Here is a 26,209-nt window from a genome sequence, read left to right as displayed (position 1 = left end):
CTGCTCCGTAGTTAGAAATCCTTTTCTAGAAAAAAGTGTAGGAAGTGTATGTTACATACTAAATTATAAAATAGGCTTCGATAACTTTATCTGCTGTTAAACATGCCAAAGAATTAATTTCATTCTTAAACTCACCGAGTACTTCCTTAAAGGGATATTACCAGGTTCAGCAACACAGAAATTGCCCAGCCTTTACCGCAGTCCTATTTTAAGGACTTCACCACGGAAACAGTTATTGTTATATCTAAATACATAACTAAAAGCATTACATGTAAATATGTATATAAAAATGCTTAGTAATGCCCGTGTGTATTTAGATACACGTGTGCACATGTGTATCTGTAGAGGTGCGGTGTGTAAGTTTTGTGGCATTTATCTTTTTTTGTATTACCTCCAACATTCAGATGCATTTGCTTTGTTTACTCCCAGGGCTTTTCCCTTGTCTTCTCACCAAAGCCCAGTAACCTTCACAGTCTGCCCTTAATGTTAACACATGAAGGGTTTGGAAGAAGATAACCCTGTACAAGACACCTCACGGAGAACTGCATGTTTCCTGTGTGAAAGCGGAGAATATGGAGCTCTGGGTTGACATTTTTTTGTACATTAAAACAACTGAAGCTTTTTATGGTGGAGACAGAAAGTTTGTCAAAGTGTCAGAATTAAGAAAAAGTCACTCCTCGCATAGATTGAGAGTAATGTATAAAATCCTTTTGACAAATCGTCAAGTGCCTGTGCAGATTATGAAGCACTGATGGAGGATGCTTCCAGTGCCAAACCGCCCTTAACAAAGAGGCTTCTGCAGTCTACAACCTCAGCTCTCTGGAGAGATGCAAAGACACTGATTTAATCTGAGGAGACACCACCTATGCAATCCTAGAAACTAAGTCGAAACCCAGACAGATTGGCACACGGTGATTTCTGGAGTCACTTAACTGCAATGTCTTCTATAAAATTATGCCAAACCTTAAGATTTGATATGAGCAGACACATGCTGAAGTTTTTCAAGTTAAGAGATGGCTTGATAAGGGAAAGCACTACATCAACCTTTCCTCTTGGAAAACAGAAAGGCAAGCCCTATCTCAGTGTCTGCCTGCATTTCTCTTATCAAAAGAGATTAAAACTTAAAGCACAACTGTAGCAGCAGCTCAAGAAGAGAAGACTAAAGTTGTTACTGCATTTCTAATTTCAATTTGTTTCTTTGTGTCCATGGGGGACATGCTTCCACTTCTGAAATCGAAGCAGACATTTTAGCAATTGAGCTACTCACAGGCCCAATTTCTTTTTCTGAATGCTCAAATACTTGATCGGCACAGCAGTGCGATGAAGCAAAAACAGGGCTCAGTTGTGAAACAGATGAATGTGCACAATCTCTGAAAACATTTGTATGCGCTACAGCCTTTGTTTCTATTAGCTTTTATCATAGTAAGCCTATAGGAGAAAAAGTTTCTTTTAAGTAAAACATTTACAACAGAGAGCTTACAGGTTCCATTTCAGATTAAAGCTAAGACTGTGTGTTATGTTGGAAATCACTTCTTCTGTTTTCAACCAAAAATACACTTCTCCCAGGGGAAGTGAAGGTATATTCATTTTATTGGTTTGATAATAAAAAAAAACCATGAGGGAAGAATGAAATGAGGAGATTACTCCCAGTTCACAGAATAGATCCCTACAATCAGGTTCATGTAATTGCTGCTGTGTTGCTGTACCAAGACTCCTTCCTTTCTCCCTCACAACTACTTTTCTCAACAGAACCTCTGTTACGAACCTATTCATTTTCTCCCTAGAAAGACAAGTCAGAGATTAAGACAAAGACTAAGCTGTTCTTGACTAGAACGGTAAGAATTCCCAAAATACAATTCTTGTTACCTATTCTGTAGAATGACCTCCTGGTTTGATGGATTTATGAAACAAAATGAAGGGACGATAAGTAAGGTTAAAGATCTTAGCAATTAAACAAGGCTGGAGAAGGCGAGGAATGATTCTCAAGTAAGGAGCGTGATTCAGGTTCTTTTCAGAACAGTTTATTATTTTCTGTATCTTGTGGGTAGAGATCTGCTAGAGGATCTGAGCAATGACACATTACTCCTTTGAGAGTATGAGTTTGATCCCGATAATCTGCTCTAACATCAAACATCCCTGCCATAGGGATTTATGCAAGTCATTAAAGGCTTTTTATTCAGAGTTTATTGTACAAAATACTCCTCAAAGTACTTTAATTCCTCTTAAATGAATTAGGCAAGCATCACAAATTTTACGCTATAAAAAGTGGCTCCCATTGAACGCAAGATCGGCCTTTTCAGAAAAGCCTGCTGCCTCCCATTCACCGCTACTGAAGCACCAGCATCTGCGAGCTCTCAATCATCTCCTCAAGTGCTGGCCTGACCCCGTTTCCCACGTGGGCGTACAACCTCAGAGATCTGCATGTGAAATGAGTGACTCACTTGCAAGCTGACCTGATTTCATTAATAAGGTAATGGGTTAGTATCTCAAAGAAGACGGTGCAGTTATCTTCTCCAGAGCAGGCATTTTTGATCGCGATGCGACTGCTACAAGCATTAGTACAAAAAGCCACAATGCCAGCCTGAAGGAGGGAGCAACTACATATAACTCATTTGGAAATCAAATTTCTGGATGCTGCAGCAGCCAGGTTACAGGACCTACAGGACTACAAATCATCTTACACAGCCAGTTAGCAAAGATGACCTGAAGCTACCCTTTAGAATGAAAAGAAAAAAACCCCACACATCTATAACAGAAAGGATCATGCACACACACAAATCTTTTTTAAGCTCTATTTTTAATGAGGTGCTGCAGCAGAAAACTGATTTTAAAAATCATTCAAATTGAAATCTTAAGCTTACAACGTTCCTTTAACTCAAACTGGTGAAGTGCTTCCTGGCACAGATGCCTAACTATTAACTTGGCATCTTAATCCCGGCTGCACATCGAGCATGGAACAAGCGAGAGCTCTGGAGATAGAATCTCCTTTGGCGTGATCACAAATCATAAAGATAATGGCTTTCCACTTATAAAGATTTTTGGAAAGCCATTTTGCTTCTGAGCCAGTAACCTATGTTTGGATTTGGATATCTTATATTTAAAGAGGATGCATGCCTGCTAAATCTTAAAAAAGAATGCAATGGCGGAACAGTGAGGAAAGGGGAAATCAAACAGCTGCTTTTGATGAAGAACACAGAGTGGATGCATATAACCCCCTCTACCACCGAGTGATTTTAGTCTTCCACCTTGAGCAGCCTATCACCGCTCCTCCTCAAGCAGTCACGAACTCGAAAATGAAACACCCCACCTGCTCTGAGATAAGAAATGCATGAAACCAAGAAGTATTTCCTGCTTAAAATACAAAGTTTATGGTCGTTTCTCTTTTGGGCTAGAGAACTGGTCTGTCTGGAAAACAAGGCAAATTCCGTATTTTGATTTATTTAGCATAGCATGGAGAGTCCAGAGATGAACTTCGTGCTTCATTACCATTACCAGCATCTCTCTTCACATGCAACATTATCTCATTTCTTGATCAAGAAAAGGGAAAGACCTCACTAAAGGCATGTAAAACAAGTAAGTTTGTAGAACTAAGGTTTTAGAACACAGGAAAAGCTTTTGTGCTGACTGGGATGAGCAAGGAACCTTCCTAATTTATTTATTTCAGTGAGAAAGGAACAGCAAAAATGTTTGTAGGGACAAGAGAATTTTGACCTTTTATCAGTCCATCACCAGGAGAAAGGAGAAATTCTCTTTGCACAGAACTCAGAGCTGTGGTATTCAATAATGTACATTAAAAAAACCCCGAAAATGGAAGCCAAATTTCTGTTACAAATTAATGACAGAAACAGAGTAGGATTAACTCTCATTAATCTTCAACACACAGAGGCACTGTGTCAATTTGTAAGTTTGGACAGCTTCACATCAGCTGAATCTGGGTGTTTAAGGTCGCACTGGACTGGGACAGTTCCTACATTAACACACGGACAGCGACCAACCAACCTGCCCTCGCCGCTGCTGGCACGGAAGGGCAGCGCTCTGCAGCGTTCACACACGCACAGCACACAGGCGTTTTGGCGTAAATCTAGATCAAAGTGTAAATCTAGTGCAAGTCATAATAAAAAGTTTAAAATGAAGTTTAGAAATGTTTAATGAGCCAGACATTTTGGTCACTGCCTTATTTGGTATTTAAATCACAAGCCAGGATTTGCAAAGCAGGCAGAAAGTGCACCACGCCTGTTTACAATAACATCTTCTGCATGGTTTGGTTTCTTATCTACCTTTGCCTTTATTTGTCCTGAGTTAGGAGCTGTACGATACATTCATGGAAGAAAAATATTTGTAGGCAAATAATGCTTGATTGCTAATTTACTGCCAGATCTCCAATAAATGATGATGTAGAAATGGTCACAGAACGGAAGACCGGGTTGTCAATTATTTAAGGCAGAATGAATTATTTACTAGTGATTAGCAGCTGGTCAGGAGCCTGCTAAGCTGTTGTCAGCACTGGGCGAGATGTTTGTAATTCTTAGCAACACAGAAGGTTGGGTGATTTCACAAACTAGTAACAAACCACTAAGGATCCAAACTCAGGCTCATCCTAAGACATTAAGTGATCACCATGCTTTGATATTTCATGCAGTCCCTTCTCAGAAAATTTCCTTTAGTGTTTTAGTTTGGGGGGGAAAAAAAAAATCAAGCTGCCTGTGTTCTTTTGGCTTTAACTTTCCATTCTGGATTCAGTGAACTGGAATTCTGTTATGAAAATGAAGTTATCTTTCATTAATCAAAACCATACTAAAAGAAAAACACATGTTAAAAAACCAAACAAAACCAAACAACCAAACAACAAAAAAACAACCCCAAACCACCAAAAAACCCCCCACCAAAACCTCAACACTGGAGTAAGTGTTAACTTCCTGGTGGATAAGTATCTAACATGAAAGCAGAGTTACCATCTCTTTGCACTTAAAACCCACACATTTTCTAAACTACCACAGCATTCACATTTTTTAAAGTCATTTTGCTTTGATACATGTTCGCAGTAAAAGCTACATGCTCCTGAATACACATTTGTTAGATGAATTACTGAGTCACGTATTCACAGGGTCATTAGTTCAACCAAGTACAACATCACTCCAGTATTGCTCCCAAATTGGTAATTAGCAAACACTTCTCTAACACCAAAGACCAATGAAGAGACTTTAAAAATGGTATTACAAAACTTGTAATAAAACCATGAGAAATTCAACACTGAAATAATCAGAGTGAATCTTTAACATGTTTATTTTTAAGTGGCTATTAATAACCCAGGAAAATACTTTTGTTTGTGTGTTTAAAAGTCTGAGGGCTAAAATTTCATTTCCTCTCAGTGCTATGACTTGCTATTCTGCCTCGGCAAGCTGAGGGTGGCAGACAGCACCCAGACTGCCATCGCCAGCACTTCTCCATCCCAGGGAAGCAGCTGGCGCCACAGCCAGCTTTTTTGGCTGAAGCTGCTCTGCCACAGGGAATTCTCACCTGGCCAGCTGTGTCTGGCACCCAAGCCAGCACACTTCTGAAAGGTGCGAATAAACCAAGAAAATAGCTCACCGTGTACAGATAATGATTTTAAAACTGCTACTACTAGAAAAACAAAGATGCTATTTTATATAGCTCCTCTATAGTTCTATATCCTAGAAATCAAATTTAAAAAGAAAAGAGCATTACACAACTCAGTGACTGCAGCATCAGCTCTCTGACAATTTTTGATCATATCCAGGGCATCGGTAAAGGAAACTGTATGCACAAGGAGCTTGAGCACAACTTGCTGAAGCGATCTGTTGAATTCCCAAGTGTATTACTCCGGATGCAAAGTTTCGCTACATATAATTGACTGAAAACGTTTCCACCCCTAAACATAAACCCAGTAATTTTATATAAAGCTTACCTAAAGTTCTGTGCCAAATCTGGATGAAAAGTTTCCATGGAGCTGAAATAAAAAAGCATTGGTATCAGAAGGAAAGTTAAAGCATTCTGCCAGAATTTCAGTTAGCATTTTAAACTTTTCTATTATGTAGCCCACAGGACCGATAATTGCATTGCACGCTTGAGGAGCTTCAGACAAAATTCGTTTAAATGTGACTTATCTGCACTTTTTGCTTGGAAGGAGCAAACCCAGTGAGACACAGAGATGCAAACACCCCTAAAGGGTAACTGATGATAACGCAGTCAAGATGATGTCTGTAACGAGCACTTGTTAAACAATCCACCTCAGAAACATGGAAAAGCCGTTTCAGAACTTTAAAACCCAGTTATGCCTTCATCTTATCTGAACACACAATACAACGATTTAAAAAAAACTCAAAAACCAAACCCCGACCACCCCCAGACAAAATTTAGACAAATAAAACAAATACAGGGCCTATTTTTGAAAATGCCATTATGGAAAATAAGTAAGTAGTTCAAGCAATTTTTGTGTTTATTCACATTACAACTTCTCTACTCCAATCATGTATTACAACTCTCAGGACTAGTTACTTTTGGAAAAAGAAGTAAAGAAATCTGCAGAATGGATTTGTCTGTGATGCATACAACGTTGCAATTACCACTGTGACAAAACACTATCCAGCCTAACGATAAAGAGAGGAACAAAAAAGTTACTATTAACAAACAAAGGTTATGGGTCTCACTAATTAAAACTGTATTAGTTTTGTTCACAATCAATTCCATAAATCACTTTTTCAGATCTGCAGCTGAACAGCTTTGTCTATTTAAATATTTATTTTTAAAAGATGAAATCATGAAATCACAGCATGGTTTGGGTTGGAAGGGACCTTAAAGCTCATTCAGCCCAACCCCCTGCCATGGGCAGGGACCCCTCCCACCAGACCAGGCTGCTCCAAGCCTCATCCAACCTGGCCTTGAACACTTCCAGGGAGGGGGCATCCACCACTTCCCTGGGCAACCTGTGCCAGTGTCTCACCACCCTCACAGTAAAGAATTTCTTCCTAATATCTACTCTAAATCTACCCTCTTCCAGTTTAAAACCATTCCCCCTTGTTCTATTGCCACCTGCCCTTGTAAAAAGTCCCTCCCCAGCTTTCCTGTAGGACCCCTTCAGGAACTGGAAGGCCACAATAAGGTCTCCCCAGAGTCTTCTGTCCATGATCCCTGTACTTCGCCCATTAATGGTCACAGAATCACAGAATTATTGAGGCTGGAAAAGACCTCAGAGATCATCAAGTTCACTATGACCTAACACTACCACATCAGCTAGACCATGGCACTAAGTGTCACATCCAGCCTTGCCTTAAAACTCCACCACCTCCCTGGGCAGTCCATTCCAATGCCTGATCACCCTCTCCATGAAAAAGTGCTTTCTAATACCCAGCCTAAACCTCCCCTGACACAGCTTCAGGCTATGCCCTCTCATCTTGTCGCTAGTTGCCTGGGAGAAGAGCCTGACCCCTATCTGACTACAACTCCCTTCAGGTAGTTGTAGAGAGTGATAAGGTCACCCCTAAGTCTCCTCTTCTCCAGGCTAAACAACCCCAGGTCCCTTAGCCTGTCATTATAAGACTTTCCCTCTAGTCCCTTTACCAGCCTCATTGCTCTCCTCTGGACCTGCTCCAGCACCTCAATATCCCTGAAGTGAGGGGCCCAGAGCTGTACACAGTACTCGAGGCCAGGTCTCACCAGTGCTGAGTACAAAGGGAGAATTACATCCCTAGTCCTGCTGGTCTCAGTATTCCTGGTATAGGCCAGGATGCCATTGGCCTTCTGGGCCACCTGGGCACACTGGTGACTCACATTCAGTCGACGGTCAATCAGTACTGCCAGGTCCCTCTCTGCTGGGCCTCTCTCCAGCCACTCTTCCCTCAGTCTGTAGCACTGCATGGGGTTATTGTGGCTGAAGTGTAGGACCCTGTGCTTGGTCTTGTTTAACTGCATACTGTTGGTCACTGCTTCAAACCACAGGCAAAACTACACTATCATTAGCAACATTTCTTAAGATAATGTTTCTTTAACATTCATACCATCCATGCAGTGGTCAGCAAAAGCTGATGCTATGAATTGACACAACAGCAAGGTCTCCACCTCTCTGCTTGGGAACGGGCTTGCCCAGTCCCTTAATAAAGTTGAAATGCAGGGAAAATCCCAAGTTTTGTGTGTGCTTTTCTACACAAAGTCTTAATATAGAGCTTATGCAAAAGCTGATTTAGTAATCACACATATAATTACTTCTAGAATTTTGTCATTGAATAAGAAATTAGGAGTTATAATTATGGCACCAAATCTTCTGATTTTCTTCTGCGACAAAACTCCTTTGACATGGATGCACCAAGGTGTCTTCAACCAATCACTCAAGGGAATCTCAAGCACTGTGATACCTTTTTCATGCTTTGGCTTCACTGCCTGTCTTTGTATGAAGACTTTTACTACTACAAATACATTGTATATTGCCCTATTTTAAAAGGCTATGCCACAAACCAGCATTTAGTTATACCATGCTAGCTCCATGCAGACACACTAGCACGCACAGAGCTGAACGAGCTGCAAGAACCTCTGCGTGGGGGGAGTTAGGGAAGAGTAGCCAAGAAGCCAAGAAACAGCATCAAGGGTTTCACACACAGAATCACAAAATGTTAGGAGTTGGAAGGAACTTCGAAAGCTCATCCAGTCCAACCCCTGCCAGAGCAGGATCACCCAGACCAGGTCACACAGGAACACATAAAGGCGGGTTTTGAATGTCTGCAGAGAAGGAGACTCCACAGCCTCTCTGGGCAGCCTGGGCCAGTGCTCTGTCACCCTCACAGTAAAGAAGTTCTTCCTCATGTTCAGGTTGAACCTCCCATGTTCCAGCTTGCTCCCATTGCCCCTTGTCCTGTCATTGGACATCAGAGAGAAGAGCCTGGCTCCTTCTCCTGACACTCGCCCTTTACAAATTGATAACCATGAATGAGGTCACCCCTCAGTCTCCTCTTCTCCAAGCTAAAGAGACCCAGCTCCCTCAGCCACTCCTCATAAGGGAGATGCGCCACTCCCTCCATCATCTTTGTGGCTCTGCACTGGACTCTTTCAAGCAATTCCCTGTCCTTCTTGAACCGAGGGGCCCAGAACTGGACACAATATTCCAGATGTGGTCCCACCAGAGCAGAGTAGAAGGGGGAGGAGTAGAGGTTTGCTCTAACTTCCCTGAGAAACCAAACCCGGGGCTAACTCCTCCGTGAAGCTGGTGGTTGGACGGTGAGTGTCACTGTTACAAGGGAAAAAGCCAACGGGTGGAACGTCAGCTTTCTTATCAGGAGAGGGTCACTTGGCGTGCTGGAGGAGAGACGATGTTAGGTGAACTGGGCAACTCAAACCAAAGAGACAAATCAAAGATGAGAAAGGGGAGGCACATGCAGAAACTAAACACTACATCCCCTCCATGGAAGCTAGAAAGAACTGTCCCGCACTCCTTACCCTAATGCTCTGCAGAGAAAGGAAGGCACTTTTCTTTAGTCTAATACGATTTAGAAATCATCTGTCAGGTGACTCCAGCTCCAAGTTATTTTTTTTCCAAGACAAGACTTTCTTCCTACAACCCTTACAGCCACTTCCAAACAGGTGTTAAAGGGTGACTTTTATTCACCCTTTTTAATATAAATTAGATCAGATAAAAAGAGACCACTGAAGATACCTAAAGAGGGGATTAAAAGCTAAATACTCACACAGAACATGCACCTGCAAACTCTTTTTGGTTTGTTTAGGGTTTTTTCATGTTTTTCACTGTATGGGTCAGCAGGCCTCTGAGGGGCTTTTGATAGGAACTAGAATAATGCAGCACAAGTAGTCCTTGCAAAGTCCACACTATGGCAAGAGTGCCAAAGGTTACAATATTTCTTAAGCCACTGAGAAGTGCAAGTTAATTATAAAATTTTGACAACAGGAGTGGATGACTGGAAGGACTCCCTTGACTGTCTTGGCAAGAAAACAGAAGGGGAATACTGCAAACAAGTTCTCCTATGGAGAAAATTGCTCATTAGAGGAAAACACGAAAAGTCTTAAGGTTATTGCACTGAAACTGTATTAACTTGATTCCTCTGGTCTTGCAGCATCCTCTGAAAAGGCAGGAAAGTGAGAAAGGAAACAAGGTATTAGCATCCTACTAAGTGTAAGCACCTGCCTTCCACAGTGGGAAAACTCCTTGAAGAAGGAGGTAGAAGAAAGATGCATGGTTCCTAAGGGCAAAAATAAATTCAGATGTGGGGGTGAACTGGGCTCTCTGGCACCACCAAATGCCTCAGAAATTTCTCAGTAAAATAGATTTTCAAACAAACAGTGAAAGACAATTCTGTGGGTCTGATAGAAATATCAGTTGTGGACAGAGCATCATTTCAAACCAAATCATAGAAAAGGGGCCCTCAGATATCAAGATATCATCCTGAAATCCTTACAAAAAATTAGAAGTTAAACAGCAGAACTCCTCCCAAATCAAATTATTAAGTTTGAGATGCTGGAGAAATTCATGGCAGATACTAAAATCCCATGCATTAGACTGTCACTTCACTGGCAGAGAAAGTCAAATTTGTTCATCCCAAACATGGTCTGTGAGTGCTAAGGCGCGATGCTCACCTGTCTGGACAGAAGGAGATGTAGAGCAGAATGAGAAGCACTGCTCCTACTACAGTTGCCAGCAGAGATCTCATCCAGGAGCTAAGCTGGCAGAAGTTACAGTACTGCACAATGGTGATCAAAATCGCGCAACACATAAACATGGTGTACTGCAACAGAGAGAGAGAGCGTGAGTTAGCTTCGTCTTGCTGACCTTCTGCACACAAATGCCAGCGTGAAATAAAGAATGTGAGATATGAAAGAGAAGGATCTAATTTGGTCTGTGTTATATGCACAGTAAGGAATCTCTCGCAGTGTCTGCATCAGGAGGTAGCACTTGAAGATGGAGGTCTTCCCTTCAAAAAGCAAGAAAACTTTAAGTACAGGCAATTTGCCACAATTTTCCCTAAATGGAGTTTTGTATTACTGCATTACACGACCATTATCTGAGTAGTTTTCAATACCTTCATCTTACCTTTGCAAAAACCTCAGTGCCTCTTCTTATTTAGGAAAAGGAAAAAAAAAACCAAACATTCATGGTAAGCTCTTCTCAACTGTCAGGGTTAGACCCTGTCTGTTTTAAACTGAATGTCACAGTTCCACTGTATTGAAAATGTGGAATGCATTCACCCTCAAAAACATGAGCCAACTGCCTACCTTTAAAAACTCTTCTAGGAGGATGTTATCATACGGGCCAGCTGCAGGTGAATTCAAATAAGAAAATAAAGCTGTTTTGGTAACAAAAGGTAGCTATCCGTAATTGTCATCTGATGCTTGGTAACACCCCTACTTGTGTCAATCCAAAGGGACAATTTTAGGTTTTCTGTTCCAAATGCCCTATTTCAAAAATCTTTATCTTTCCCTTTCCAAATTTTTACTGGATAAAGAAAAGGAAGAGCAGGATGGATACATTGCCCAGCATGTCTTCACTTCCCTGAGATACAATCTTACAGCGGTCAAAACCCTCAAGCTGATGCACAAATTTTGGTTTTATCAAGAATATTCACGACCATCTAAGCTAAAAAAGAGACTCCACAGCAGCATTGCAGAGCTCTGTTTTAACTATACACTGGATTTTACAGTATCAAACGATCATTCTCTCCCTTTCTCTCCCATTTTACATTTCTTTTACAGCTGAAGTGCAGAGACTGCAGATTAGCAATACTGTAGCATAACAAATAAGCATATGATGCAGAAGTAGATGCCGTGTATGGGAAAAAGCCTTACATAATTTACCATTTTTAAACCACAAGCACAGGGTTTTTTTTAAAGGATTCAAAAATGGATTAAAGGAATTTCTGAAGTGTCCATAGAAAACCGTAATTCAAACTTACTTTTTTTCCCCCGTTTCAGGTCTCCTAAAGTGGCAGAGCACTGGTTCTCACTCCAAGTGATGCCCCAGCAGGAAGCCAGCCTACAGAGGGTCAGTAAGTGCTGTGTTTTACTATGTACGCATGGCTTTGGAAAGTTTTTTTTTTTCATTGCTGTTTTTGTTAACTTTAATTTTAATTATTTTATATCCAGGGAGGGTATAAAATGCTATGAATAAAAAAAAACTTTGCAAAACCATGTCATAGTAAAATATGACACTTACCTGACCCTCTATAGATTGACTCCATTTCCTAGAGCTCCAAGACTGCTGAAACACTGAGCACAAGGCGAGTTGGGACATCTCTTGGAGAGTGAGCCAACCACCCCACGACTCTGGAGGACCTGCAAGAGGAAAGAAAGCAAAGTTCATTCTCAGTTTGGTGATGAACACCACCATCTTACTGTGGTGCCTGAAGCATTTAGATCAACAGCCTGATCTCAATAGGTTGCGAGAATACGCTAATAAAATGGTTCTTCCAACATTATTTTTAAACGTTTGGAGAGATGATCAAGGATGGTGATGAAGGGGATGAGATAAAAATCAGCGGACAGATTTGAGAGATTTGAAGGTTTTCAGCTCCCTTCAGTGTGCAGAAAACATTCCTACAATTCGTTTACTGGTAGTCATGAAGAAGGAAGATCATTAAACTGAAAAAAAAAAAAAATTTACAGCTTAAAAATAGTCAACCAAAATTAACAAAAGGTAAAAGCTACAGAATGACTTTAAACATGGGACGTGAAAGAATATCAAATACACTCTTTTGCAATTGTAATGACCATGGAATAACATGTGCTTAAATCAGGAAAGTTCAAAAAACGTCTGGTCCAGGTGTTTTCACAGAACACTTTCCAAAACCCAGTAACAAACTGCAACAGGAGGAATGAAGAGGATCTGGTCATTACCTATGCCCTGAAATAGCAAAAGGTTTGTGAAACAGAATTCTCTGAAGATCCTGGAAAGGAAGGACTGTGCACTGTGCTACCTAAGAGAAATGTGCAGAGACACAACCTTTCACCACCGGTTCCAGTCCACTTTATTCACTAACAGTTTTTTAAGCATTGATTTTATGCTACAGTTAGCCTTTAAATTAAACTATTCTTTCCCTTCCTCAACATTTAACCCCTTTTTCCCCCCTTCTGAATGTTTTTATTAAACAAGACGCCAAATACCCTGTGGACCTTTCTGTGGCTGGGCTAAATATGCCAATTTCTTTCAGTTCCTTTTCATAAGACAGCTATTGCATTCCTTTAACCATTCCCACAACCCCTGCAGGGTCATCATTTCTATGTACTGAGAGCTCTCTCCTCTGAGTTTCTCCATCTAACTCTGCAAAGAAAAAACATTCACTGCTAATACCGTTCTCACTGTTGACATTCACAAATGTGCATGCAGAGTTTTAAGGTATATATAACATCTCTGACTACAAACTCTAAATCAAAACCAGAATGAATGCAATGAAAAGCCCAAGATACACTACTTGCATTATCTAGAATAAACACCCACAGAAGTGTTTGGGTAAGGAAAAAAAAAAGTATGTATGTAGGCAGGCATTTCTAGGTATCCCTCTCCTCTTTTGTGTGAGTTTTCAAATAACCAAGTAACTATATTCACATAAACTAGGCATTTCATCACACACAAAAGTCCTATCCCTCTAAGGAATTGGTATCAAACAGATGTAAAGTATGAGGGAGGTGAAGGAAGACAGCAGGCAAGCAACAAGCTTTGTTAGATCCAAAATGTCAGATTATGAAACAGAGTTCGACAACTTACATGTATATTTGTTTCAAAATCAGAGGTGAAGTGTGAAAAAACTGCAAGAGCTGGGAGAGAAACCAGGATTGCACCAAAAAAATGTCGAGGCAGCCAGCCAGATATCACCTCCAGGAGACGCTTGGTGCAAGTCATCACCTCCTCCAGAAAGAACGCCATTCTGGAACAAATGAAATCACAGATCCAGGCATTAATTTCAGCACATCACTTCATGGATGTACAACTTACCTGTAACAATATCACTTAAAATCCTTCACTGAGACCATATAAGCAATCACAGCATGTTACATGCCATAGCACCTGCTGGCAGTTCCAGGAAATAATCCACCTTTGCTGAAAGATGACTGGCTGTTTCCTGCAGTAAGGGGTGTCAGAAAAGGGAGGGAGAGCAAGTGGGACAAACACTCCTTTGAGAAAACAAACGGAACCCCAAATTTCACTTCCTTTGAAGGTAAGTGTAGGAAAGAATTACTTCCATTCGTAAGTATTTAGCCTTAAATCATATGGAGAGAGAAGCAGCTTTTACAAGGTAAAAAATTACTTAAAATAATACCAGAGATGTTCGAAAAGCCGGGCTGTATACCCCACTAACAGATCAGTCACCCAGAGGCCATGCAGATCCACGTCGTCTCAACATTATACTGCAACTGAAACCAGTTCTCCCAGTTACAATTGCCCTGACAGAAGTGCCCGTCTGCAATCAGACTCCGTTCCCTCTCATTAGGGAAGAGGAAGAGGAGCGTGGGCTGAGCGCTGGCACCCTGGCAGTGCTGGGGAAGTAGTTGCGATGAGCGCGGTGGAGGCCAGCTGGCAGCTGCCCCGCTCCTTCGCTCGCCTGTTGGTACCCAGCATAGCAACCCAGTTGGCTCCGCGCGAGGCAGGCGGGAAGGAATGGTTCTTGCCTCAAGCTGCTGAGAAAACGACAGCCCAAACCTGCGAGGTGCTGAAGGAGACAACTGGGAGATACTGCTTACATGAGAGCATTTCTGATTGCTAAAACGAATAAGGAAAGGTGAAAGGATGCTTAATGCTTGAGGATATTACATAGAAAACTGTTATTTAACTGCAGAAACAAAACCTTGGGATGAATTCCTTCTTAAAGCCCCAAAACATTAGTTACTTTAGGAAAACAGCAACTGCTGGTCAAGGTTCTAATTATTTTTATGCAGACATAAAAAGATAATGTAGTACAGCTCACTTTGTTCAAAGCCATTACATGTGGATGTTGTAATTATCAGAAACAGTCTAGGCAGGTAACTGCTGCCCTAACATTGGAGTACACCAGAGCCCAAACAGTAAATATTTACTTTTTTTTTTGGACAGAGAAGCTCACAGCTAAAAATAAAAGCCTAAATGCACTAAATACAAAATCTACACTCTCCAAAGTTACCCAGATTATTTCCAGTTACCTGTATCTTTTAAAAATTAAAAAATATCCACTGATTTTTTAACACTGTTGTCTAAAATACAAGGTATTATGCTGGATAAAAGCCTAATGCAAAACAGGATAAATTTAAAGTTCACGCGAATTTGACATTCATTCCACGCTTTTAAAATACGTATTGCTTATGAATGGTATTTTAATTCTCTGGTCTAGACTTCTATGAATTTTGTGACCTCAAGCATTCTTTTGACACTCTAATTTATTAAAATCTGGGAATTATACTTAAATGCAAAGAAGATAAATCTGGGGCAACAGGATGGAAGATGCTGTAATACAGCGGGACCCCACGAGAGGGTGCTCACAGATCTGTTAGTTCCTGGTTTAATGGATTTCCATTTACACCACAACTTACAGCTATATCCCATGCAAAAAAGAATTTCCGACAAAGCACAGAAATTAAAAAATTGTATATAAAACAAAATTAATTTTTAAAAAAGCTCTACAGAGTAAGCATTGGGTTCTCCGAAGTGCCATATACTGTCCTAACTCAGCTGCCTCTAACATCGATGACAGAACCACCCCCGTCTTCAGTGGCAGCCAAGCTCGCCCAGTATCGAGTACTTCTGAAAATGCCACCCAAGTTCATGCCTCTAAAAATAAAGTTCAATTCTCCCCAACCCCATGAATTAGGATTAACATTTGCAAGGCTGAACTGTGAGAGAGGAAACTGAACTGGGCTGCAAGGCAGAGCACCCCGGGCCAACTCCATCTCTGCGCTCCCCGGAGCAGCAATGCCTCTGTCCCCGCTCCGGTGCTCGTCCACGTCGCTCCCGCGTAGAGGCTGGCACAGAAACCAGCCCTGTGACACTCAATGCACAGCAGATAACCCGCGCAGCTCATGTCTCTCACCCCAAACCACACAACAGGGACTCCATGGTACAGAAAGCATTTTTCATTTTTCTTTTCGCCAAGCCTCCACGCCAGGACAAATTCTTATGGGAACTATAGCAACAAATCCATCAGCGAACCCGATCAGTTAATCCTGTGATGAGGACACTTCTTTATTTAGGCAGCTGTGTGTTTCAAAAAAGCTAGCGCAAATTCCAGGACAACGCCACATTTCTCATGATAATATTTACTTTCTTGCATCGATTTTTCTTTTGTTTTTCTTTTTGGTCCTGCACTTATCACAATGCCCTGGAATTAAAACGATTGAAATCTCATCCTTCAGAAAACAGCAAAAGCCTGTGAATATGGCACAGCCCTCCCACTGCAGGAAGAAGTGCATTAAATCCAGACAGCAATGAGAGCTGCAGACAGATTTAATGGCTACAGGGCAGTATCAGTAAATAATGCAGTGTCAGTGGGGAGCTCAACAGGGCTTAAATGCTAAAGCATCCAAGATGTTTACACAAGCTGGAGTTCAAATTAGTAACTTTGACATAAATGATTAATGGGTAATAGAGAATGTTACCATCATTTCTGTATTTACTGGCAGTCTAAAATCAATTCCCACAGTTCAAATCAAAAGCTTTTGGCATAGCAGCAATTTGGTGGGATCTTAAATACCAAAGTCACAGATGTTAGAAATAAAGGCAAACAGAATACATTGTTTTTCCCTGCATCAATAATCTGTATCAGTCCTGTTGTTAACAGACCCGGTTACTTACGCTCTCATTGCAGAAAGCAATTTCTGTTCCTGGTCATTAGGAGTTTAAGATCCAAGGGGCTGGCCCCAGGGCCTCAGCCGTGGACAGGCCATGGGTGTCACACTTCAGCAAGCCGGGAAGGTGAGCACCAGGCAAAGGGCAGTTTTGTTTACTCAGACAACAGCAGCTTCCCACTCTGCTGTTTTGATTGTACTTGCTGGCTTTCTTCATCCAGAAAAGACTGTTTTGCCCTCTAGAAAGGTACTTCTGAATTCATGAAACAACTTATCAAGTGCTCCCATCTCTCACTCTTCTGAACAGTGTTGAAATATCCACTATTCTGGCCTCATCTCCTCACCCAGAATTCTTCACTGAAGGATGCTACCAAAAGCAAGACATTTTCTTTAAACAAAATTATTTATGGCATGTTTTACTCATGAACAAGAAGTAGATGTCAAAAGTTAACATCTAGTTAACAAAAATCCCCTATTTACAGCTAAAATAGTGGGCAGATGTATTTTACCTGTATTCCTGCAGAAGCACTCTTAAGAATCCCACCTGAAGTCTCACACTGTCCTACGTTCAGTGACATTTCCCAAGGTATTTTGATAAAATAGCAGAACTTTAGGACCTCTTACACTTCAGCTAAACTCATGAAAGTCAAAGTAGTCACATTTCAAGTGGGCAGAAGGACATTCTTTGCACTGCATCTACAGAACAGGAGATGACATCTTCCACACGCTTACTAATGAAGCACCATTTTTTGCATGCAGCTTTATACAATTAATTTTAGAGTGGCACTTGTGATAACAGTGGGATCCTCATCTACGGATACTCCAATAATTTATTATCAGACACTTCAGAGGAAGCAAAACATCCTTCTCCCTTGTAATCTTTGCTCCGTGAGGACTTCTACTCTCCTAGAGCTTACAAGTTTTAACTCATTTCTCATTGCAGAGGCAGCAATAGCGCTCTCCCCTCCCACTCCTGCAGCTGGACTGAAGGTTTTAGCCACAAAAGCTGTAGCAAGTACTTCCTAGGCCGAGTCCTGTATTAAATTAAAAGTTAGACTGATTTAAAGGCAGGGTGTTTTGCATCATGATAATGAAAATACAATGAGAAACTTAGGCAAGAATTTTCTGGTCCTAAAATAATCCCTTTTCCTGAAATTCTGGGATTGTGCCCAGCATTGTAGTCCAATCTCCTCCCTTAAGATATCTCAGTGGTATTCTGTGATTGTCATTTGGGATGACATTTCTGCACAGGAAGTTCTGCGCTGTTTCTGTGCATAATGAGTGGTCAGGGTGAGCAGTCCTCATTCTGAAGAGGAAAAAGACGATTCTCTTCTTTCTGCTGAAGGGAACTGTATAGCAGCATGGGCCTCAAGTTGCAGACACTGGAGTGGCTCAGAAGTGTATTTACTATAAAGTAAATACACATTATAAATTCAAAACAAAAAAAACCCCTCCACGTCAAAAAAGATACCTTTTCCTACAAAACTGCATCCCTCTCCAAATGGCCACTGCCATTATATTTTAAAAATAAAACCTACCAGAAAGCTTCTGAAATTTAAATCTACAAAGACTGCTCTTTCTTGGTGTAGTATAAGACTGTTTTCAAGAAGATACCCTGAGTAAGATCTACTCAGACCTGAGCAGATCCTGTTTTCTGCTTTAAGAGACTGATTGAAGTGTTACCTTAGATTAGATGTGATGATCAGAATTAAGCCAAATACAAATTATACCTCATTAATCAAGAAAAGATCGCAAATGTGAGCCCATGATAGCGAGTTCCTGGGAATCAACTACTTGTAACTGCAGAGCAAATACAGAGTGGTTTGCAGACATTTACACAACAGGCGCTCCTGTAGCAAGGGATACCTGGTGACTCAATCCCTACGTCCCCACTCCTCAGCCATCAGTTTGACAGTGGGCAGGGAAGGGCAGCAACCACTTAGCCCATCCAGGACTCCTTTTTCCTCAAACTAACCAAGAGAATCTGTGGGGCCTTGAGATGAATGGTCAGCTCAACTCCAATGAATGCAGCAAGTGCTAGCGGCCACTGATCATCTGCACCCAGAGCTGTGCAGGAATTGCAGTGTTCCCTGCATGCCCAACCTTCTGTGAGTGCCCATTAGGATAAAGACAGTCCTGCACTCTTTTCACTGAAAATTGGTTATTACTGCAACAGGCGGGACTATGAGTTTTGATGGCTGGCTACAGGTGTTCTCCACAGTGTGAGATGATTCTCAAGTTGTTTTTCAAATCAGAATTAAACACAGAAAAATGATTAGTACTAAAAAGTATATACTTCTAGGAGTCACCCTGAAACACTTGCTTTTTAAAACTTACTGAGTTTAAAAGAGGCATCCAAGCCAGCTTAGAAAGTAAAATTCAGGCTTAAAGCCAACATCATCTCATGAAAATACTAGAAATGTCAGTGGCAAAACCAAATAGTGTCAAGAAAACATTATAAGGCTGCTTAAACTGACCTTGGTAATGGCCCAGGTTCACTACCAGAGAGCACGGCTCTTCACAATATAGTGCTGCAATGAAGATGGATCTCTGTATGGCCGGACATGGCTCAGAAGGACAAAACTGCTTTGCAAATTCTTGGCTACATAGATAGTACATTGAAAACAGCAATTTTCCTTCTTCCTAGGAAACCTATAAACCACCAATTATGGAACACAACTGAAATATAACCTTATGTGCCTACATATAAAAATTTCTAAGATCACAGCAATAGTTTTTTTATAAATGTATAAAATAAGAAAAGGCAGCTGCAATGTAGCCTTGGAAAACCAAGTGGGAACGATAATGAACTGAAAAATACTAAAATGGAGTATTTTCATTAAGGAACCTGCAGGGTGAATCTACACAAATTTTCTCCAAACATATATTGATAACAGAAACCAGCTCTTTCACAAAGGGGTGGCTGAGTTGTTGAGAGCTGAAGAAATTCAAGGATACAACACCATAGCCATCAAGTCCAGACTACTGCTCACCGCTGCCTTTTGACTCTCCTGCCTGGTGCACTGGAAAAGCTGGCTGGGCTCATCAAACAAAAAACAACTCTGCCCCCACCCAAGACAGAGTACAGAAACCGTTCTGCACAGGGGAAAATGCAATTCTGGTGCAAGAGAGAGGACAGAGCAGCAGTTAATCCATTCACTGGAATGACAGTCCTGCGAGTTCAACCACCTCCGAGTACAGGTCTTAACACTTCCTAAATTTCTAGATTTTCTAAAAACTCTAGAACTACAACACTATTCAAATTGCAACAATCAAATATGCCTGCTAAGAAATACTATCCTTAAAAGCATTTCCACTGTTCACAAATGACATCTCTCTATGCCTTAACAGCCTTCATGTAAATACTCTTGTATCCTTTTACATGCACACTGAGTTACAAGCTTGCTTCAGTGACTACAGTACTAATTTAGTACTATTTACCTTGACCCTGAAAAGTCATAGTAAGAGTGCAAACTGCAATCTCTTGTTTATTTTGAAACAACAGCAGAATTGCTTCTACCTTGTAATTACAAAAGCATTTTACCTTGCACACACCTGACAGATTCGCAGAACTACAAATAAGGACACATGTTTCCACACACCACCCTTGTAACATGCTCTTGTGTCAGAAGTGCAGTGAAAACAGGGGACAAGGAGGGCAGAATAAACTTGCTCTCACAAGTACAGACAAACAAACAACTCACTATTAGGTCTACCATCTGGGTTAATAACAGGTTACATGTGGTATCTGTATAAATCAGACAACACACCCAGAGAGCATGAGCTTTACTGAATGCTTGTTCAACTGCAGTCCTCTGCGACACTCGAATGTGTGAGTAACTCCAGCGGCCTGGGGGAAACACCACATTACGCAGGAACCACACAGTAATCGCTCGCTGAGTAGCTACAAATGCCAGGGTAAGCCCACAAGTGTCCTAGAAGTCCAGAATATGCATCCTCTGGGTGACTGGGTCCAAGTCAGGAACATGGAGTCACTGCTAAACATCAGGTACCTGCAGCCAATCCTCACCTCCGAGGGCACAGCGGCTGCAGGGATACAGAAGAATTGAGGGATGGGGGATTCTTCGCTGCTGGCTGCGAAGAGGCAGGGTGGGGGCTGCCGCTGCCGAGCACAGTCCGGCGGAGCGGCTCTTTCTGCAGACAAACCAGCGTCCCTTCCCTTCCCGAGCAGCAGCTGACTGTCACACAGCCCGGGACTCGGGGGAAATGCTGAACTCTAATTATGTGTCAAACAGAGAAAACACAAACTATTTGAATATTAAACCCATGGGACTTGAAATAGAGATCATTAAGAAAACTAATTCTGGACAGATGCAATGTGACTTTTGACTTCTGCAATTCCTTTTTTTTTTTTTTTCCCTGGGAAAAGGACTGCTTTTTGTATTCCTGATAAAGTATTTCAGTTTTAACACTGGAATGGTGTACTTCTATCAAGGAATTTAAAGGCAGGGTTGTTGTTTTTGTTTGTTTTTTTTAAGGACAGATAAAAGCTTTCTGTTTGAATTCCCTCACTCTGACAGCCCTGTGAGGGGCGAAGATACCCAGTTGTGTGTGGCATCCCAAGGAGCAATAAGCAGGGGTGGTCATGGAGTGCAGATTCTGCTTCCTTAAGTGGCCTCTATCAGTCACCTCTCTCTCCTCCAGTTTCTGAAGCCAGACCTCTCTTTGCACAAGGTTTGCCACAAGCCTTCTTGGCTTCACTAACACTGCTGTCCAAATATCACAGGGCATCCAAGCGAGTTCCTGGGGATGCTGTCAAACAAAATGTTCCCAAGCCAGCCACCATTTTAGTACTCACTGCTATGTCAAGAGTTCGTTATGCTTTATTTACCTAATTGAGACGACAAGTGACAGCACCTCTAGCAGGATGGCGATGATGAACACCACGACTGCTGCAGGTGGTGGAGGGGACGCGACCATGCCATGTTTCAGGAAACACGTGATGGAGAGTATGAGGAAGACTATGGTGGAGAGGAACACATCCAGGAGCGAGCTGAAGGTAGCGCTGGCAAACGTCTTCACTGGAGCATTCCTAATAACCTGTGCAGAATACAGGGATTGAGGGAACAGTTGAAAATTAATAAATGCTATTTTGCTGAATTCAACTGCACCATAAACAGCAGCTCACAAAAACAAATGAAGGAATACAGAACTTTTTGCCACTTCATCAATCCAGTGTAAGTACTGCTTTGAAGCAAGAAACAGAAGAGGTAGTTCAATGGCTGTATCACAGCTCCCTCAGAGTAAGTCTGTGCTGGAAAAAAAAAAGCACTGGCAGCACAACCCCTGCGTCTGCGGTGATTTTTACAGAACATTATGAAGCAGAAACAAACCACATGAAAATTGCTTATTCTATGCAAAGACCATAATAACTAGCAGATAAAGCTATAAGAAGTTTTCTTCAAGGATTTTAATTCAAAATAATAATAGATTTTACCATCATAAGCCTTCTAGTTCCAGTGGTCCTTTAAGAAAAGCCTCCAAACACCACTTTACAGAAACAGTTACTTGCCTGTGGCAGAGCTCATATCTCCCTTTTACACCAGATTAAAAGCAGCAATCAGGACGCTACGTAATCTGAACTGATCAGAGCCCAGGACACCAAGTTCTGTTCTTCCGTAACCCCTTACCACACATTCCCATCCCATCTTGTCCTGGCCCCAGTGCTTGTGCAGCTGTGCTGTGCTGGACTGCTTTGGCCAGTCCAGCTGAAAACTCGATCATGAGCTCCACATCCTGGCTTCCTCAGATGAGCCCAGTCTTAGGAGTGTTTATATCTGCCCAAGGGACCACAGAAAGCAAGTTCCAAAGAAAAACAAAAAGTATGTTATCAGTATCACCATTAAGTAGCCCAGTTTAAGTACTCTGGTTTAATTTGGAATTTTCTTCTGCTTCTCAAAACACTATCAGCACTCAGCAATATTCGGAAATGAACTTGTTTCTCATTTGTATCTCTCTGCAACCTAATAAGTTCAGCTAGCATCATTTCAGTGCCAAAATTATCTTTTAATCTGAACTGCAGCAGAATCCTGTTAGTCCACACAGGAAGGCACATAAATGAATTAGGGAAAGCAGCACTGTATCCTAAAGTGACAGCGTTAAGAATGCCCTAATAGTGTTAAGCAGTGCCTTAATTTCCAAACAAGAACAGGCTAAGCAAGCTCTTGGGAAGCGGAGCTGCTTACAGAGAACGATCACAAACGAGGCATATGCTGCTGGTGCTGTGTAATTAGAGGTGAATTCAGTGGTGTCAGAAGTTACTTTCAGCAATAGTTTTCTGCAAGGTAATTAAAGAACCAGCAGAGCTGACAAATCATTTCACTCTAAGAGAAGACTTTTGTTGTTGTTGTTGTTTTGGACCAGTACTATGACAATATTAAAGCTTTAACAGGTTTTTGCCCCCGTGCTGCAGAGTTACTATTAAAGAGTGAAGATGCCCCTTCCAGGCAGGTCTGCATAATGATTTTCAAATTAATAGCTTGCCACTAACAAAATGCCCAGACAAAATTCCTGCTCCTGCTATGAATTTCCTACATATCCTCATTAATAGGTCAATCTGTGTATGCTTGACTATCACTGCTTCACTTCTCTTTCCAATCTTTCCATTGGAAAGAACATGATACACTATTCTCTGGATAGTTTGTGTAAATTTTGCAGGCTGTATCCCACAAGAAGTTTCTCCCTGTTGTTACTACATGAGCTTTATTCAGAAAGATACTGCTAGAATACAGTGCTGCAGGATGAGTATGGAGTTCCTGAACAAAGTGAACAAAACAAGCAAATAAGGGCTACTGCTAAGGACAATGTGACAGTGCTGCCCAGAACAGAAAGCAGCCCATAAACAGAAAGAAACAAGCAGAAGCAGAAATCCTACCTGCCCTCAGATGCAGGACATATAGAGAAGAAAAGAAATCAACACCTACACTTATGACGGTGCAATTCTGCCAGACAGATGACCCAAACTAATGGCTCAACGCTACTGGAAGGGAAGGGCCCATTCCCCTCTGTGCTGCTGGGCACGCAACTCGCACTGGCTCTGGCACCTGTCAACCTCTCTGTGAGCTGCCAGTTCAACAGCACAGAAACAGACCCAGATGGAAAACCAGCCCAAACAGAAAAACAAACCATGACTATTGTATGCTAGGCTACTGAAGTGAACTGGCTCACAGTAGGGAAGCCTGATAAGCACCAGAGCCATCAGAAGGAGCAGGGAAGAGTAGAAGCAAGGAGGGGAGAGCAATTGTCCTCTTTCGGCAGCAATTTTTTCAGCTACTCAAAGAAATCCAGCCTCAGTTAGTCCTGACACTTAATGTCACTACATGTTAACTTAAAACATCTTGCTAGTTCCTATCAACCAGGCAGGAGTACCTACTGACATGGAAAGCCTACAATACTATTAGCCCCCAGAGGAATTAATGACTTTTGGCACTCAGTGCAGAACCCTGAAGAAGGCACTGAGTCCATCACAATTCACTCACTGCTCCTTACAAGTATGCAGTGTTTTGAACTGCCTGCTTCTGAATGCAGCACACTGACAGAACTTAGGACATCTGAGTTCAGAGCAGGTTTGGGCTCCACAGGGATAACTATAAGGCTGTGACATGAACAAGAATCAAATACAAAGCTACCATTCTCAAAGTTAGGATATTTGATGAGAACACAAGTCGCATTTGGCCCTTTACTCTCCTCTTAGCATGGTTCTCTGGCCTGCCTAACCTGAAAATGGAGAAAAGACAAGTAGGAAGTAATTAGTGTATCTTGGTGGATTGAGAAAAGGTATTTCCAGCCCAAACACTGGACTAGACTCAGGGCAGGGCACAAGACAGGTAAATTTAAAGAAGACTGTTTTCAGAGGCAGCAATACCAAGTAATAAATCCCATTTGACATGTCATGAATCTTGTCATCAACTGCAATAAAATGTGTTAAAAACAACAGGGAGTTGCTTAGACAGATGACAGAAGGAAACCAATGCCAGAAGAAACACACCTCTTCCTGATAGCTCGTCCTGTAGGCCATCTCCAAATCCTGGTCCAAGAAGTTGAGGCTCAGCTTGTTGATAGGCGGTTTAAAGAAGTAGTCTTTCATAAGGCTAAAGAGAAAAGATGACATCAACATCAGTTTATTCAGCTGTAACTCTTTCAGAACCCCCTGTTCTGTGGTTTCTGTTTCTTGGGGTCCTGGAGCACTCAAAGGAAGTATTTCACAAAAAATGACAGAACAAACTTTTATACTTGCAGGAAGTGACTAACAAGTCCTTCCAAAAACTTAACAGCTATAACTGCAGATAACTACAGATAATTGTAATACAGGCCAGCAAATAGTAAAGGTTGATTGCTGCGATAGAGGCACAACCTGAGGAGCTGTGTGGCTGCAGGGTATCTGTGTCTTAGGTGGAATTCTATTGCTCAAAGCAAGCCAAGGGTAATAGAGGTGACAAATCCTTAGAAAAAAAAATAACCAAACCAAACAAAAAAAACCCAAACCAACACAAACATACAAAAATCCAAACAACACCCAATGTCCATTTTAGAAAGCAATACTTTCTTGTTATCTCAAAGACACTAAAATAACTCAGTAACTCAGCTGGGAACATTCCCTTAAGGATCTGGGCTGCAGAGGAATGGAACCTGAGGAGACAGATAGCTCACATTTACTTCTGAAACAGAAGATCTGAAATCACCAGAATCAACAGAGGCACTGACAAATAATGAAACTAACTCACTAAGTCTAATGAACCAGGAGGCAGCATCTACCAGAGGGTGTTCATGCACCCTTTCACCTTATCTGCCAGGATTAGGCACAGAAAAACAAACAAACATAAAAGAGACCTCAAACATTAAAAAGCTGCTTATTTTCCCCACCTTCTGGAGCAAAAAGAGAACTTTTTTTTGAGTTTTACATTAGTAGTAAGAGGTTTATGAAAGAAGTTTTGTAACTCCACCTATGGCACTTGATCTGCAAACCTTTTCTTTCTCTAGCAGATGTCAAAGAGCTGGAAGGACTCGACGTACAGAGCACCAAGTGCTTTGTGCCTGATGGTCGCAGAGTAAGGTCACGCCTGCTGATGCCATTTATTGCTCGGACAGCTCGTCACCCTCTGTTCCATGCAGTCCTCACCTGAGGCTTCACAACACCTGCTCCTGCTGTGAACCTCCCCTCATTTTCAAGCAAGCAAATCCACTTGTTATCTACAGTGAACTAACTGTTTTTACAATTGCTGTAGAAGCTGAAATGGGGCGGTTTCTTCCCAGGTGCTATTGCCATCTTGAAAACTGTAAGACCGGAGCAACAACTAGAGTGGGCTATTTTCAAGTTGATAACTCTAAACAAAAACCAGAGATGTGCATGAGAGCAAATTCTAAGCAGATGAAGAAGCTGAAAGATCCTACAGAGTTAGTCTGTGCTTGAATTCTTTTTTTTTCC

General features: G+C 41.6%; 1 protein-coding gene across 1 annotated transcript in view; it reads right to left on the bottom strand.

Moving 5' to 3' along the window:
• The window catches only part of ADCY9 (adenylate cyclase 9), a gene marked incomplete at its 5' end in the record, with an annotated part of 41,043 nt that overhangs the window by 1,331 nt on the left and 13,503 nt on the right, over positions 1–26,209 (bottom strand). Inside the window, 5 exons of the mRNA XM_010189842.1 lie at positions 5,927–5,968; positions 10,597–10,745; positions 13,718–13,877; positions 21,617–21,825; positions 24,773–24,875. Coding sequence (XP_010188144.1) covers positions 5,927–5,968; positions 10,597–10,745; positions 13,718–13,877; positions 21,617–21,825; positions 24,773–24,875 — 663 coding nt within the window. The remainder of the gene's footprint in view (positions 1–5,926; positions 5,969–10,596; positions 10,746–13,717; positions 13,878–21,616; positions 21,826–24,772; positions 24,876–26,209) is intronic.

This window comes from Mesitornis unicolor, unplaced genomic scaffold (genome assembly GCF_000695765.1).
Source record: "Mesitornis unicolor isolate BGI_N332 unplaced genomic scaffold, ASM69576v1 scaffold47898, whole genome shotgun sequence".
Classification (NCBI taxonomy): Eukaryota; Metazoa; Chordata; class Aves; order Mesitornithiformes; family Mesitornithidae; genus Mesitornis; species Mesitornis unicolor.
The sequence above is the reverse complement of the archived record's forward strand: the minus strand, read 5'-3'. Positions and strand labels throughout refer to the sequence as shown.